Raw genomic sequence first — 15,935 nt, forward strand, 5'->3', positions numbered from 1 at the left:
AAAAAATACTTAATCTACCAAGTTCTATAACAATACTAATATTATTATCACTTACAGCTGAACTTTTCTGAACTAATTAAGATTCTAAATTTTGCCCTGAAAAATTGTCTACTTTCCAATTATTTTTGTATACGGTACATCATGCCCGTACATGATGATACGTCAATCAATTTTTAATGATCTTTTTACACCCTTTCAAATATTACAAATCACAGGATTTTTGATTGATGGAATGGAAGTTATTTAAAACAGTGAATATAAAAAGCACAAACAGGCTTAAGGCTGTTTAACAGCATTTGAAATAAAATATTGTAATTATAATTTAATTTGGACAGTTTGCATCAAATGTACAGTAAAGATGGTATTGATATGTGAAGCAATAAGATGTTTAAATGGATATAAACCTATTGTAACTTATGTTGTCTTCCCAATTCTACTGCAACAACAAAAAGGGCTACAGTGTACGCCTGAAAAAAAAAAAAAAAATGAAAAGAACCTCTTTTATGACCACATACATTGTGTAGTTAAAATATTAGATAAGACAAACATCCAACATTGTACCTCCTCAGTTGCTCCCTAATGTGAAATACACCACAAGTGATCAGTTTTATGGTGCTTTAGATTGTGAAATGTTAGTACACTGTACAATGTAGTGTAAATTTGTAGAATAATTTCAGAGAATCATATGGGTTTGTGTACACAGATAGATATTACAACATATTGTACATAATTCATTGGCTGAATGAATGAATGCAACAACAATATGCTCTGTTGCATTGTTAAATTCAAAAGCTTTGTCTTAGAAGAAAATGGTGAAAAATTGGCCCACTTCTTTTTATGCCTCCACCGGAGGTATTATGTTTCCTGGTTGTCCGTCCATCCGTCCATCTGTCCGTCCGTCCGAGATTGCGGGTGCAATATCTCGGAACTGATAGGATGTACAGTGATACAATTTGGTGGAGGGATGGTCATTGGCGGTCTTCAAATTCCAGTAGGTTTGGTTAGTGGGTCAAGGTCACCCAAGGTCATCTAGGGGTCATCTGAGGTCAAATTAGCAAAAACGTTGTATGGGCATGAACCTTGGTGGGTACTGTAAACATTTAGAACCAAATTTTTGAGGGTCATTTCGGGGTCATCCGGGTCAAATAACTTAAAACTGTCGTATGGGCATGAAACTTGGTGGGTACAGTCAACATTTAGAGTCAAATTTTTGGACAGTCTTTTGGGGGTCATCCGGGGTCACTCAGGGGTCATCTGAGGTCAAATAACTTAAAACTGTCATATGGGCATGAAACTTGGTGGGTACAGTCAACATTTAGAGACAAATTTTTGGACAGGCTTTTTTGGGTCATCAGGGGTCACCCAGGGGTCATCTGAGGTTAAATAACTTAAAACTGTTGTATGGGCATGGAACTGGGTGAATACAATCAACATGGGTCATCAGGGGTCACCCAGGGGTCATCTGAGGTTAAATAACTTAAAACTGTTGTATGGGCATGGAACTGGGTGGATACAATCAACATTTTGCGTCAAATGTTTTGTCGGTTATTTTGGGGTCACCCAGGGGTCATCTGAGGTCAAATAACTTAAAACTGTTGTATGGGCATGAAACTTGGTGGGTACAGTCAACATATAAAGTTACATTTTTGGAAGGTCATTTTTGGCCTTACATTCCACTCGGATAATAGTCAAAATACTTCCTTGCTTCAGGTAAAAATCAAAATCAAACCATTTTGATGAAGACAAAATGGGTCAAGGATCTTTCATTCGTTACACTTTTTCTAAAAACCTACACTATCATCTAGAGATGGCCAGTTCCTAGTGAAATTGCACCAGTTAAAATGATACGCGTCAAGGTGGAGGCATTGTGGCCGACGCTTTGCGTCGAGAACCGCGCAAGTCGAGAACCGCTCTAGTTTTTTTTAAACCTTGGGAGAAAAAAAAGGTTAAACTCTAATTTATGATCTACAATCTTGCCTCCGCCATTGTTTACTAAAAATGTACCGTACAAACGATGGTCAAGAGGTAAATAAGATTTATTTTGATTTGATTGGTGACAACAAATGAGACCTGTTCCCACAAAATGAGTTGGACAGTTGGAATTTGAGTTATGTCATATTTTCTGGATCATATACATGTACGTTAACATAATAATTTGTTAGGGTTAGTACTCCTTCACTTGGGTCTTTAAAACTTAAACTCGAAAGTCAGCATTTCAATGACGAATTCTTTTGTTTTCAGTAATTTTCTGACATGTTCAATGAACACTTTTTTTCCCTGGCAACTTTCTGCTCATTTTGAGAGAATAGGTCTCAAACTGTTAAAACATCATGATCTCATAATTCTTCATAATCTGGAAAGGGCACACTTTGATACCCATAATTCATACATACCCTAGTCTTTTAGTCTTTGTCAAAGACCACTTGTGATATAGGGGGACACAAGCCACGAGTCGTAAACCGCGATGCCCTATGAATAGCGAGCAGCGAGTGTGTGTCCACTATGGTTTTAAGAGTGTATGGTTCCCAGTAGTTTATCTCCCTATGGGTAATACAGTAGGCTACATACCCATGATTTTCTTGACAATGAGGAAGAAAATGCATGCAAGTTTGTAAAATATATGCATATTTTTTCCATTGAACAATAAATAAGCATGCCCAAATTATGTAAAAGTGTGTACCAGGAAAAAGGGATACAACTCAAAGTGAATATTATATAGTACTTTGAATGAACATAATATACTATATTCTCTTATTAAAGCCTAATATATAAAATGCCCCCTGCCATTTTCTTCAACCAGGGTGTTCCATATGCAGAAGAAAAAACAAATGTCATAAAAGAGCAGGGTGATACGGTACCCTGCAGCCTATTTCCTGTTGCCCGGACAAGCCCCCTTGCACCCCCGGAATTTCTGAAATTTGGCGAGGTGCTCGCCTTAGGCTCGCATGTTTTTCAGGGAGTGGATCATTATATGTACCTCACTTACACCTCTGCATATGGTACTAACAATGTTTTTAATGGGACGTATTACAAAAAAGACCTTTGAATTAAAAAAAAAAAAAGACCTTAAACCATACATGTACATTGTAGACCTTTAATTAGCAATAGAGTAGACTCAGTAGAGTCTCTCTCTACTGTCTCTGAATGCCCCCGGGGCATTTTTGGAGAGAATTTGATTCATGCATGAATACATTATATTGTATGTACACTACACATTGTGGGCTTTTTTTTTTCTTGGTGAGATAATTTTGATGATAGTGAAGCCATACAATTTATTATAGGGAAAGGGGTCCACATCTTTGACATTTTTGATGATATTTGATGTACCGGTAGATGTGGCTCAAACTTAATTTTTAGTCTTGAATAAAGCTTAATAATATTTTTGAAGTATGGAAAAGATACTCCACCGCAGTGGCGTGCGCAAAGGGGGGGGGGCAGGGGGGCACTTTTGTTGGTAATTCGGGGGAAATCAGTCATTCCGCTCGTTTACACTCCTAATCAGACTCCATTCGGGGGAACTGAACAACCTGCCCCCTCCCCACTTTCAATGTGCTGCGCACGCCACTGCTCCACCGTTGCATTTCAATAACACTAACTTAGGTCACTGACAGTTTATTCCAAAGTGTGATTGGAGAGATTGAATTGCAACAAATGTGGCATGGAACAAAATTCCCAACCCAAGCATTACAAATTTAGATTTCATTTAAAACCAAAATAAAATTTGTATCACATTCACATAATCGGCAACAAAATGAATAATTTTGGGCCACCCTATACATGTACATGAAATAATATGGGTTATCACGAGGGAGTATGAAAATATAAGGAAAACAATGTATTGTAAATTGTCACAAGTTTGGCAACTAGTTACCTGCTGTTGAACTTAAACATCATGTGACACCATCACCATACATGTACATGTTCAAATAAATTCTTGGCTTCCATGCAAAGTGGTGGCCGCTATGTATAAAGGTATTAATACCATGACAGATGTGAAATTTTCAAATCTTGTGAATTGCCAGTGTATACTGGTAATCAAATACAATATAGATTTTTTTTCTTGACATCATATCCTTAATAAAACAAATAATGTACAGATTTTATCATTAACTTTTTGTGCTGTGTCTTCTTTCATACCCAAATGAAAGTACAGTTTGGCGACTTCCATTACACAACAGGAAACTGAAAGTATGTATGCTATTATTGTAAATATTATTGCGCATTTACGGTCTGACCGCAAATGTTAAGATTTGCCCAAAATAACCATTTTTCAAGTACTCATTTTACAAAAACCGAAGTTTTCACTAAAATCAAAGAATCCATAATGATCTGCAACGTAATCCGTGTTTTAAAAAAGTATAGAAAATAGGCCGTCGCAAAAATTTGCAAGAAAATATAGAAGAATCAGTAAAAAAAAATTTAACATTGCATATTTTGAACTTTTTGGGGAGAAAAATCACGCATTTTCTAAAAATGGTGCGCGCAATCCGCATATTTTACGCTCTAAAACAGCGACTTTTCCCTATGCTTATATTATTGGATGTTGATTATAATATTATTATGGTATCACCAGTGGTTACGTAATTCTTGTTTTATTTTGATCTACAATGTTTCAAATTACAGATTAATGTAAAGCAATAGTTTGAATAGCCTTGGTTTCTTGACAATGCAAGGAGTAGTTTGCAAGAAGAACCATTTAATTACCCTGGTACAGCAACTGGTGTGTCATTGTATTTCCTGGTCTATTTATGACACTATCTGCATTTCAGAATTCTGCCCAATGATAACAGGAAGGAATCGATAGGTGGATTGTTGCGTGCAGAATTCCAAAGAGGAAATTGTTGTGGTAATATGTAATATTTTTGCAATCAAGTACTTTGGCCACCCACACATGATGGAGCAACACACTGGCTGGTCATTCAAGTTCAAAGATGGGTTGGTCTACTTTCATACAACACAGCTACCCTTCCAACCGATGGAATTTGATGCCGATTAGTTACCGCCTCTTCATTAGAATTATTTATAATTTGCAGTACATTTAATCTTGGGTTGTGTATTTCTGCCCCGGGGGTACTCAAGTTTGGTTTTGGTAGGGACGTGCCGCTGAGAATTTGAAAGTGGACCCATAAATATCCAAATTTTTCAAGAAATTTGGACCCATTGATATACCAAAAGTCAAAATTTTCGGCCGAATTTAACCCAAATTGCCTTAGTTTTTACAAATTTTCCCAAAATTTTGCCTAGATTAGGGGAAAATTGGGCTATTTTCCAAAAAAATTGAGAAAATTTTGAAAAAAGGACCCATTCATATACCAAAATAGGCTTTAAAAAGGGGGTCATTGATATACCAAAAGGCTGAAAATGCTACCCATATTTGCAGCATGTCCCCGATATAAAATATGAAAAACTCCGACCAAATCAAAGAATATTTGCAGCACGTCCTCCCAGGATTTCTGCTCTCAAAATGAAAAGGAAACTTATCTCAAGTGACAATTTTTCAAATAATAAAAAAGAAAATACTTGGGGAAAGAGTAAGGATCAGTCTGGCATTTGGAACATGTTCCTTTAATCACTGGATGGTAGAAAAGCAGGTTGGCTCTCAGTGAACTTCCTCATACCAGTGTTAGGTTTATAGGTTCAACACCTTTTCCACAATGTTATTCCCATATGGAAGTGCAATATTTAAGCTATATAGGCCATAAAAATAAATACAACACCCCTGGTTGACACCCACAGCTTCAGTTCCCAAACATTAAAATGATGATTACATGAAAAGCATTTAGAATGTGTGGGTGTTTACAATAAAGATGACCCATTTTGAAGTTGACCCTATATTTGCTACATTGGGAAGAATCAAATAACTGAGGTCTGCTTAGTACCAGAAGTGGGTAAGTAAAATAGCTGCCATGTTAGTTATTTAGTTAACAATACACCAGGGGAAATTGCCGAATGTTCACAGGGCAGCTATTTGCACTTGCCCACTTCTTCTACTGCTTTAATAGTGCCAGAAGTGGGTAAGATGAAATAGTTGCCATGTGTTAGATGAGTACAATACACAGGGAGCAAAAAAGTTTTTGTCTCTAAAATTTACTGGAAATGGGCTTGGAGCACAACTAAAACACTTGTAAGAAAAGTGAATTCAGTTGGACCCTTTGACTAGCAACCCTAGCTATGGGGTGGGAACGGAGTACGGGATGGGTACAGAAAGTCAAAGACATTGGAAGTGAACAACATGCAAAGTACATATTCATTAGGGACAATTTTCTTTTTCATTTTCAACTTATTTTGCAAGTTGCACTCAAATGACCTTTGACCTTAAACTTGGACAAAGAGACTTGTGACTTGACTTGTGCTGGGACCAAATGACTTGTAATTTGACTTGTGACCAAATATGACTTGTGACTGGACTAAATGACTTGACTTGGACCAAACATGGAAGTACTCTCTACCGGGGCTCTCCAAGTACTTCCATGGACCAAATGATTTGTGACTTGACTTGGACTTACTGTCAGATATGTGCTCAAATGAGGTAACATATGAAGTTGCTATTTCCAGTACGGTACCTACATCATCCAATACATATTCAGGGCCCCTTGGAGATATACTTTGCCCTACTCTGTTAATTTGTTTAAAACATGCTTAGAGTATTTTCTAGTTTCCAGATAATGCCTTGTATCCCACCTTAAGGGGCTGTGCAATAATTATGAGCCCGGGGGGGGTTAAAATTTTCGAACGGCTCGCCAAAAATCGCTTCCCCCCTCTCGGCCTGCCAAAAATTGCTTGCCCCTCGGCCTGCCAAAAATTCTTTGCCCCCTCCCCTTACACATGCCAAATTTTTGGTATCCCAATTTGCAAACCTTAAATGGTCTAGATATATGTTGCGAGCGCAGCGAGCAGGAAAATTTGCATATTAAAACGTTTCCGTACTGTTTTCCTACGCCTTTTTAGAGCGTTTTATTTAAAAGGTGCCCCATGAATGTGTGCCAAAAATCGCTTGCCCCCCCCTGTCTCTGGTGGCCAAAAATTGCTTGCCCCCCCCCTTTCGGCTTGCCAAAAAAAATTTGCCCCCAATTTTACCCTCCCCCAGGGCTCATAATTATTGCACAGCCCTAAAGCATTTCAGATTTATAGCGTTTCACAGGGTACTTAAGTAAAATTCCAAAAATATTGAGGGCGTCACTGTGAGCAAATCACACATGGCTTTGAGGGGTGTGACATTGCATCAGATCACATTTTAGCACCTCAAAACTGAATCCTTGATAAAAATGGAATGAAAGAAAACTAAAGAAGTGGGAAAAAGAAAAGCTAGGATCTTTTCAAAACATGACATCCCTCCACCTGGATATAATACAATTTTCATCTTGTTGTTCCTCACCTATAGCTGGTACATTAATATGGAGTTCCTGCGATAGTTTTAGGTATGTCTTGCCCAGAGTGTACACATTCACCTGTGATAGAAAGAAAAACTTGTATTATTCTTAAGGCAATCTTAAAATTTGACAGTTGAAGAGCTTAGTTTCAAAACCCCTTACATCCACTTTAGCAATTTTAAGAACACATCAAAAAATCATCAAAAAAATCACTGATATAAGGGGGTTTTCAACAAAAGCAGTTTTTGGCGGGATGCTTGGGTAGGATGAGCATCCCGCTAAAAACTGCTTTTGTTGAAAACCCCTTATATCAGTAATTTTTTTGATGATTTTTTGATATGTTCTCAAAATTGCTCAAGTGGATGTAAGGGGTTTTGCAACTAAGCTCTTCAGTTGTCTAAAAGCCCTTCCCAAGTTAAAAACCTGATGCGGAATGTGTTTGTTTGGGTTTTTTTTACCTTAATATTTTTTATCTGTGGTACTAGCTTTTGGGGAAACCCCATCAGTCCGAAACACCGTCAATCCGAATCCCCATCAGTCCGAAAACATGTTAGGGTTAGGGTAACCCTAACAGATTTTCAGACTGACAGGTTCGGATTGACAGTGTTTAGGACTGACGGAGAGACTTGAGCTTTATGGCAACTGAATTGAGTAAATTGCATTGTCAGCCTCGTTATGAATTAGGTCACACTTGATGTGATCAAAAATCTGAGTTACCTCGTAAATGTTGAAAATACAAAATGTTGAACATTCATTTATAACTCTACACAACATCACACACATGCATACAGTGTTCTACAATATTAAACTTTTCTTCACTTCCTATCTTCAAAAACTTTGGGCTATCCAAGCAGCAAGCTTTAGGGCTCATATTGAAATTCCCTTACACAGGAAGGTGTGCGCCATCCTGCAGCTTTCCTGTGCTAGCTTTCTTTTGTTAAAATCCTGGGCAGGGTGTATCACTGATGCATATAATCCATCCGTTTTAAGACCGAGCTTTCCTGAGGCGCGCGCTTAGCGAGGGGAATCCTGCCTTCTTTCTGTGTGAAAACGTGGTAGGGTATTTCAATATGAGCCCTTATACAACTTTAAAATAGGTAGGGCCCACATCACATTGAACATGTTCCTAACATTATTTTGAGAAAGGTTTACACCATTTGTACACCCGCAGGACATGTCCCAGTTTTCAGGATCAAAGGGAGCTTGTCATGTCATGACAGCAGCTCCAAAGTCACCTCAGGAGGTACCATTTGGGTTGACAATCACTGAATGATCAAGAAAAAGAACAAACAGGGAAAGAAAAGTAACACTAAAATTATGTGAGGAATTTGAATTTGATCTAAACTTTACACCTGAAAGTCAAGCATAGAGGGAATAACACTTTCAAGCTTTTGTTGGAATAATAATAATATGGTGGTTACTGGTTAAAATTCTACTTTTTTCAAGTAGATTAATTCCTTGCAGCTTGTGTCTCTCAGCACTAGATAACATCTGTTATCTGTATTTTAACGAACAAGGGATTTTTATTTCACTAACAAATTATGACAAAATACTTCCACGGTTTTTTATCCCTTCAGGTCTCAATTTCTCAAATCACTATATATTCATAATGTTTTCTGAAATTGATTCAATTATGATGCAGATGTACAGCATCCTAAAGTAAGACATTTTCTCTTATACAAGATGACTTGTTTGCATTTTACTCAAATAAGGATGTGCCGAATATCAATGTAATAAATTATAATTTTGATTTTGTTTATACATGTAGAATCAAAATGACATTTGATCTAGGTGTTACATGGTTTTGTACGCTTGGTAGTGAAATTAGAAAATCGTAAAAACCATGATTTTGAATATAATAAATTAAAGCCTGTAGACTTACCTGTAGAAGATCACTCAAATCTAAGAGCATATCTGAGAACAAAAAGGTGTTAAGAAGTATAAACTTTCAGATTCCTTATTGTTTGTGGAGTACTGCCAGACAGTACTAGCAATGTTTTAAATGGGAATTATCACTGTAAACAAAGCCCTTTAATTAACACCCACTTTTGAAAAATAGACTGGGACAGCGGTCTAATATAGGTCATCCAAATATATGGGTAGTGAACACTACACATAGTAAATAATGTGAAATATTATTTTTGCATTTTTGTAAAACCCTTTTTCATTTTCAGCCAATTTGACAAGTTGACCTCAAATGACCTTTGACCTCAGTTTATGACCTTGAACACCACCATGGAAGCTCCTATAATGCAGCTTTGGCTTAACTTTGGTTGCAATTGGATGTGAACTGTTTGTGTGAGACCAGATTTTGTATTTTCAGCCTATTTTCAAGTTGACCTCAGATGACCTTTGACCTCAGTATGTAACCTTGAACACCACCATTACATGGAAGCTCCTATAATGCAGCTTTGGCTTAACTTTGGTTGCAATTGGATGTACTAGTAAACTGTTTGGTATGATTACCAAATAGGGTGCAACATGCTAGACTTGTGTCCAGTCCTCGTTTACGGAGTTTAGGGTTATGGTTGGGGTGGGGTAGGGCAGTCTTGTAATAAGACTAGTAGAGTTGCACCGGTATTCAGCAATCGCTCCAAACTGTTCATGTGAGACCAGATTTTGTATTTTTAGCCTATTTACAAGTTGACCTCAAATGACCTTTGACCTCAGTATATGACCTTGAACACCACAAATAGATGAGGGTTCCGGTAGTGCGGCTATGACCCAAGTTGGGTTACAATAGGATTTAAATTGTTCATGAGACCAAAAGTAATTGTTGACGGACACACTGCACTGACTGGCTGACTGACGGAAGGACGGACGAACACCCAACTTGTGATGCCGTAAGGTGTTTTCCTTCGGACGCCCTAAAAATGCAATGCCTGTGGCATTAATTGGAGAGAATATGATAGCTAGGTTTAGTCCAACTTTGAACTTGAGGAAAATTATGCTATTTGATACCACCATCTGGTCATTGATACCAAACTACTTATTACAACAATTACAGACAATCAGATTGGCTAATCATGTCACTTGTAGCTTGAGGCACACCTTCTTGTATCTAATATTACTTAACTATTGAAAAGAAAACATTCCCTCGCATAATTTATTTACAAATTAATATTTAACTTTTAATACAACACAAAGGGTCAGGTCCAAACTGTAGGTCAAAATTGTGACACAGCACATGCAGACGAGGATGAGAGAAGAAGACAAAAAACAATGGAAAATTCGCACCTTTTCAAGATTTGGGGAGAAAATTTTGCAAAAGCACCCCTACGTGTATCTCTAAGCCATCCTTTTTGAAATTTACACCCTGAAACTAATAATTATTCTTAAAAAGCATGACAAATCTGTTGCAGATCCATATGGTACAAACTTTCCACTAAGAACCCCAGGTTGCATTTTCTTTGACGAGGGGGTGTATGTAGGCACCGGATAAAAACATGATTTTGGAAGCCAAAAAACGCATGATTTTCTTTCTTTTTTCAGGTTGGAACCTGAGAAATACTGCTACTTAAAAAAGAAAAAAAATGTTCTGAGATTTTTTTTTTTTCAAAGCTGGATAAAGTTGTACATTTTAATTACTTTTGCTTCTATTGAACAGCTAGCAATGCATGTTAATTCAATATGTCCCTGGCTGTTCAATAGAAGCAACAGTAATTAAAATGTACAACTTTATCCAACTTTGAAAAAAAATCTCAGAATTTTTAAGTAGCAGTATTTCTCTGGTTCCAACCTTCAATAACAGGTAATTTAGGGTCTATATCTTCTTCTTTTTTTTCCGATAAAAACGGAATTGCACCCAAAAAACGCAATTGCGGCCACAAAAACCGTGATTGTGTTTCCCGGTGCTTAGGGTGTGTGTTTGTGGAACTATTTATTCAACTTTTGTATGAATACAATGAAGGAAATATTTGCAAATTCCAATTTGATAAAAGAGAAACTTTGTGCTATTATGTCAGTGTCATTTAAGGTAAATTGACAAAATAAGGTATAGAATATGAAAATGGTAACAAAATAACTGCAGGGTTAAAATATCAAAAGTGTAATTAAATGACTACAACTATGCTAACTCAACAATTCATGCAGAACTAATTACAAAATTGATGGAGTGATAAAATTCAACATCAATTTGGCAAGTTAGAGACCTACTTTTGTTATTGTTACATGTTAAATAGTAGATTTTAGGTTTGTCAAATCCTAACAATATAATGATATCCGAACAAAAAAGACTTCATCATATGGAATAAGTGAAACAGACCGACCTCCATTTTACGCCACATTAATTCCTTATTAAAGGGTTGCACTTAATAATCATTCTCTCAACTATTTTTTTAAGCAATTCATTGATACTGTTCTTCAAGCCAAAGTTTGGCATGGCAAGCAGAATTCAACACAATGATTCTTTGGTATTTACACTGTACCATGACAGGACCTGCCTGAGGCTGGACACGCTCCATTTTTTATTTGGCTCAAATATTTTGCATTGCTCTGCTCAAATCCACCAAACCTTAACACTTTTTTTAATGAAACTTCACCAATGCAATTCCACAAACAGTAACCACTCTAACCAAACATTTTGACAATGCTCTAACTACCAAAAATGTCAAACAAAGCCCTGGCCAAATTGCCAGTACACAATTTTACCCTTTGGTAATTAAAATGTTGATGTCGGACTGGGAATTGAGTTCAATGGACGTCTGACATCCAAACATACATTGACCCTTGTTGCTGCTCCAATTTATGGGTGGTGCAATAATCTTTTGTACCCCTGGGTGGTCAATTATAGGGGGAGGGGGGCAAAGATTTTTGGCAGGTCAAAGGGGGGGGGGGGAAGCAATTTCTGACACATATGTTTTGGGCACCGTTTCTATATTACGCCCTAAAAAGGTGTATGAAACTGTTAGGAACATGTTCAAATTTGCAACATTTCCTGCACATGCACTTAGGGGGGGGGCAAAGATTTTTTGGCATGTCAAAAGGGTTGGCAGAGGTTTATTGGCACAGCCAAATGGGGGGGGTGATTTTGGCAGACCATTTTGAGAATTGACCACCCCGGGTTCCCATGATTATTGCACAGCCCCTTATAAATAACCTACTTTGTTGTGTACTCTATTGTTAGGAAACAGTAGAGAACAACAATAAACTCTGTCAAATGAAATATAAGTTATGCTTGCCAGTTCCATACACTCTGGGATTTGTTATTTAGGATACACAATACGCATTGAAACACCGGACATAGAAACCCTAAAATTAATGTTTAATTTTATAAACTTATTTTAAAATTAGATCTAATTGTACTAATCTAATCTTAACTTAATTTTTCTTATGCATATTATTTGTTGTAATCTGAATTGCTATTTAATGTATTAATTCATCGCTGATGTAGCACATTGGCATATGATTAAAACAAAGTTTTTCTGATTTTTGAAGACTCACTGGAGAGCACCGAAAATGAGTTTTAACCATAATGTATGTGTAAGCCAAACTCTTCAATGACATCTTCAAATGGAGTCTAGTGCCAAAAGCATTATTACACATCTTGAAAGAAACCAACCCAACATTTTCAGTAGCTACATAGAGCCAATTGAGCCGCTTTGATCATGCTTTCACTGGATGCCTACATTGTTCATGGCACATTTCCTTTTCAATTAGTAAGAATAATTATAGCCAATGGGGAGACTTGGCATAGAACATTAGTGTAGGTGAGCAGGTGACAGAGCCAGGGCTTTAATATTGATTCAACATTGGACATCCATGTAAACGACTTAGCGGCATCACTTTGTTCACTCATGCTCAAGAATGTCTTTAACATTAACTCAAAATAAAGGCGCAACAACAAAGTTCTTCTGCCTAACAACCTCAAGGAAGGTCAGCATTAGGGAGGGAGCAAAGACGCAAGATGGTTCAATGGTTGTAACCAAGGCAATCAGGCATGCTGTTGTATAACTACTAGCCGTACAAGTTGCCAAACGTCTTTGGGCCGTATTCTATTCATGTCATGTGCATTTCCGTACAAATCCATCCGGCAGATGAAACAATTCACAGCAACATAATTAATTTCTATGTTTGTTGACCGTATTTCATTTACAGTCTACGCTAATTTCATTGGCATCCTCCAGGTATTCGATTTGCTTTTAATTCTGAAGGTTAAAAAGGGTCCGTCCGTGTATTGCCACAAGGAATGACGTTGCTTTTAACATGACGCCAACTTGTCATGAATCGCATGCAACATGTAATGAGGCCACATGCCTGCAAGCATAATTTATCTAATAACTACTGCACTGGACCAATAACTTTGTTCAACTATCTTGACAGAAGTAACTTCTAATTGGTGAACTTTTTGCAAATTACGTTTTTGCAAATCTCTATGCTATATTATCCAAATCCCTCATTTCCTGTAACTACTCTTGCTGCATGTTTGGTCAACATATTGTACTTGACAAGAAGACACATTTTGCTAATAAGTGCACACATATTCTTCCTCTTCTTTATCCACAGATGACCTCACTTGGCATAGAACAAACAGCAAGAGGACTTGCTTTTGCCTGCACAGCCTACGTAAGCAGATGAGACAAATTTGACTTTGATTCAATTTCTACCCTTTAATTCCAGCATCGTGTCTAAGATGTTTGTAACAGGTCTTAAACCATTTCCTACTCAATCCAGTACAAACTCGTTGTAATTAAGTCGATTCTATACCAATATCTCGATGGTATCAAACTTCAAAACAGAAAAACAACTTGAGATTGTGAGCAAAACATGGGGATTTGTTACAATTCTGTCCCAATCTACTAATGCGTCACACTACTCCTCACAACTTACAAACCCGCAATTCCTTTTATCAAACAGTGATACTTTTTGGGTCACTTCAACAGCAAATCAATGTGGCCATCTGTATCACTCAGAATCCATTATTGATTCTTGCCAAGATTCTTATGATTGGTACTTCAAGGGCAATCCAACATTTAACCATCTGGACTGACATGCTGCTCAGCAAGAATCCATGAATGGATTTTACAAATATTCTTGTAAAAAAATGTGCCTGAATCAAAGTTGATTCGCATACATGTTTAAAGTTTACACAAGAATCAAATGATTCCTGCAAAATATCTTTGTAAGAATTAATATTGATTCTCACACATAGTGACAACATTATAAACCTGTGCAGCGGTGTGATCAGAAACTTTACTTTCAATCGTAAGTGTCAGCTGGTGTGTGTGGGGGGAGTAGATGATGTGCCAAAAGCCCAAAACTAGGTTGATTTTGCAGAAAATGCAGCCCTGGGCTGAAGCGCCCAAATGCCACTCTCCCTCTTGTCTTGGCACACACTGATGTGTAAAAGTACAGTATCTATGATATGATATGATATGATTTTATTAACCTGCACAACATCGCGGCCAAACGGCCAAATTGCATTATACAAGAGACAATAAACAAATATTATGAAAGAAATCAAATACACATAATTATAAAGCAAAAAAAAAGCAACTTGGCATGGAAAAACAGCAGAGAGATGCAAAAGGGCACAATGGGAAGCCACCAGCACACAAGCTACTACTGCTTATTCAACAGATTAATGTAGTAGGGAATGGGGCTTTCAGCAAATCTGCTTGTGCGTGCACGCAATTTGGAGATATGGGCTGCATTTCTCAGCTGTCTTCCATGGACTTCACTTCTACTAGGAGGGAGCAACATGTTGATGCGCTCTGATTTAGCAGCGATTACTTGCGAACTTAAGCGAGTGTTGTTCCCTCCTGGCAGAGAGAGAGTCTAGCTTACATACACTAACTGCATTATCATACTGAAATATAATTAACACCCAAAATTATTCTACATGCCCTTTTTTTGGACTCGCTCAAGTGTATTTGATTGTTTCACAGTGAGCGATGAATGCCAAATGGCATCAGAGTATTCCAACAGGGGACGTATGTAACCAACGTAAACTGTGGTCAGCTCCGAAACGTTGAAACCAAAGCGTTTCAGAGAACGGATCATGAAGAGGCGTTTGTTAGCACACTTGCACATGTGATCCACCTGGGCATCCCATTTAAGATCTTGCTGTATGAAGATGCCCAGGACTTTGGCAGATGAAACAAAAGAAAGCAATGAATGGCCTATCTTCAGAATGGGATGAGAAGGTGGGTTTCTCATGAAACAGATTTGAATGGCTTGACATTTGTCAGGGTTGAGTTTCAGGTGGTTACTTACAGACCAGTCCAGGAAGTCATCAAGATCAGACTGAAGGTTGCCTTTCTCACTACACGCATACGGTTCTCAACGAATGTGAGATCGTCGACATATTTCAGTAGTGAGAACTGCAACCTTCAGCAGCGTCGTTGATGACAGCCTGGAAAATGATGGGACCAAGTTTGGTACCTTGCGGGACACCAGCACACAAGGGGGCATACTCAGATAAGGTTTGGTTATATCTCACACACTGAGTGCGATTATTGAGAAACTGCAAACCCAAGGAGCGATAGCCCCGGACCCCCAAAGCAATCAACTTTTCAACAGCTATATTGTGGTTTACCAGGTCAAATGCCTTGGAGAAGTCCGTGA

General features: G+C 37.7%; 1 protein-coding gene across 1 annotated transcript in view; it reads right to left on the reverse strand.

Moving 5' to 3' along the window:
• Positions 1–15,935, reverse strand: part of LOC140153209 (transcription factor IIIB 90 kDa subunit-like) — a 119,610-nt gene that overhangs the window by 79,017 nt on the left and 24,658 nt on the right. The window contains exons 5-6 of the mRNA XM_072175892.1: positions 9,253–9,284; positions 7,376–7,448 (exon numbers count right to left, since the gene is read on the reverse strand). Of these exons, the coding sequence (XP_072031993.1) occupies positions 7,376–7,448; positions 9,253–9,284 (105 nt within the window). The remainder of the gene's footprint in view (positions 1–7,375; positions 7,449–9,252; positions 9,285–15,935) is intronic.

This window comes from Amphiura filiformis, chromosome 5 (assembly GCF_039555335.1).
Source record: "Amphiura filiformis chromosome 5, Afil_fr2py, whole genome shotgun sequence".
NCBI lineage: Eukaryota > Metazoa > Echinodermata > Ophiuroidea > Amphilepidida > Amphiuridae > Amphiura > Amphiura filiformis.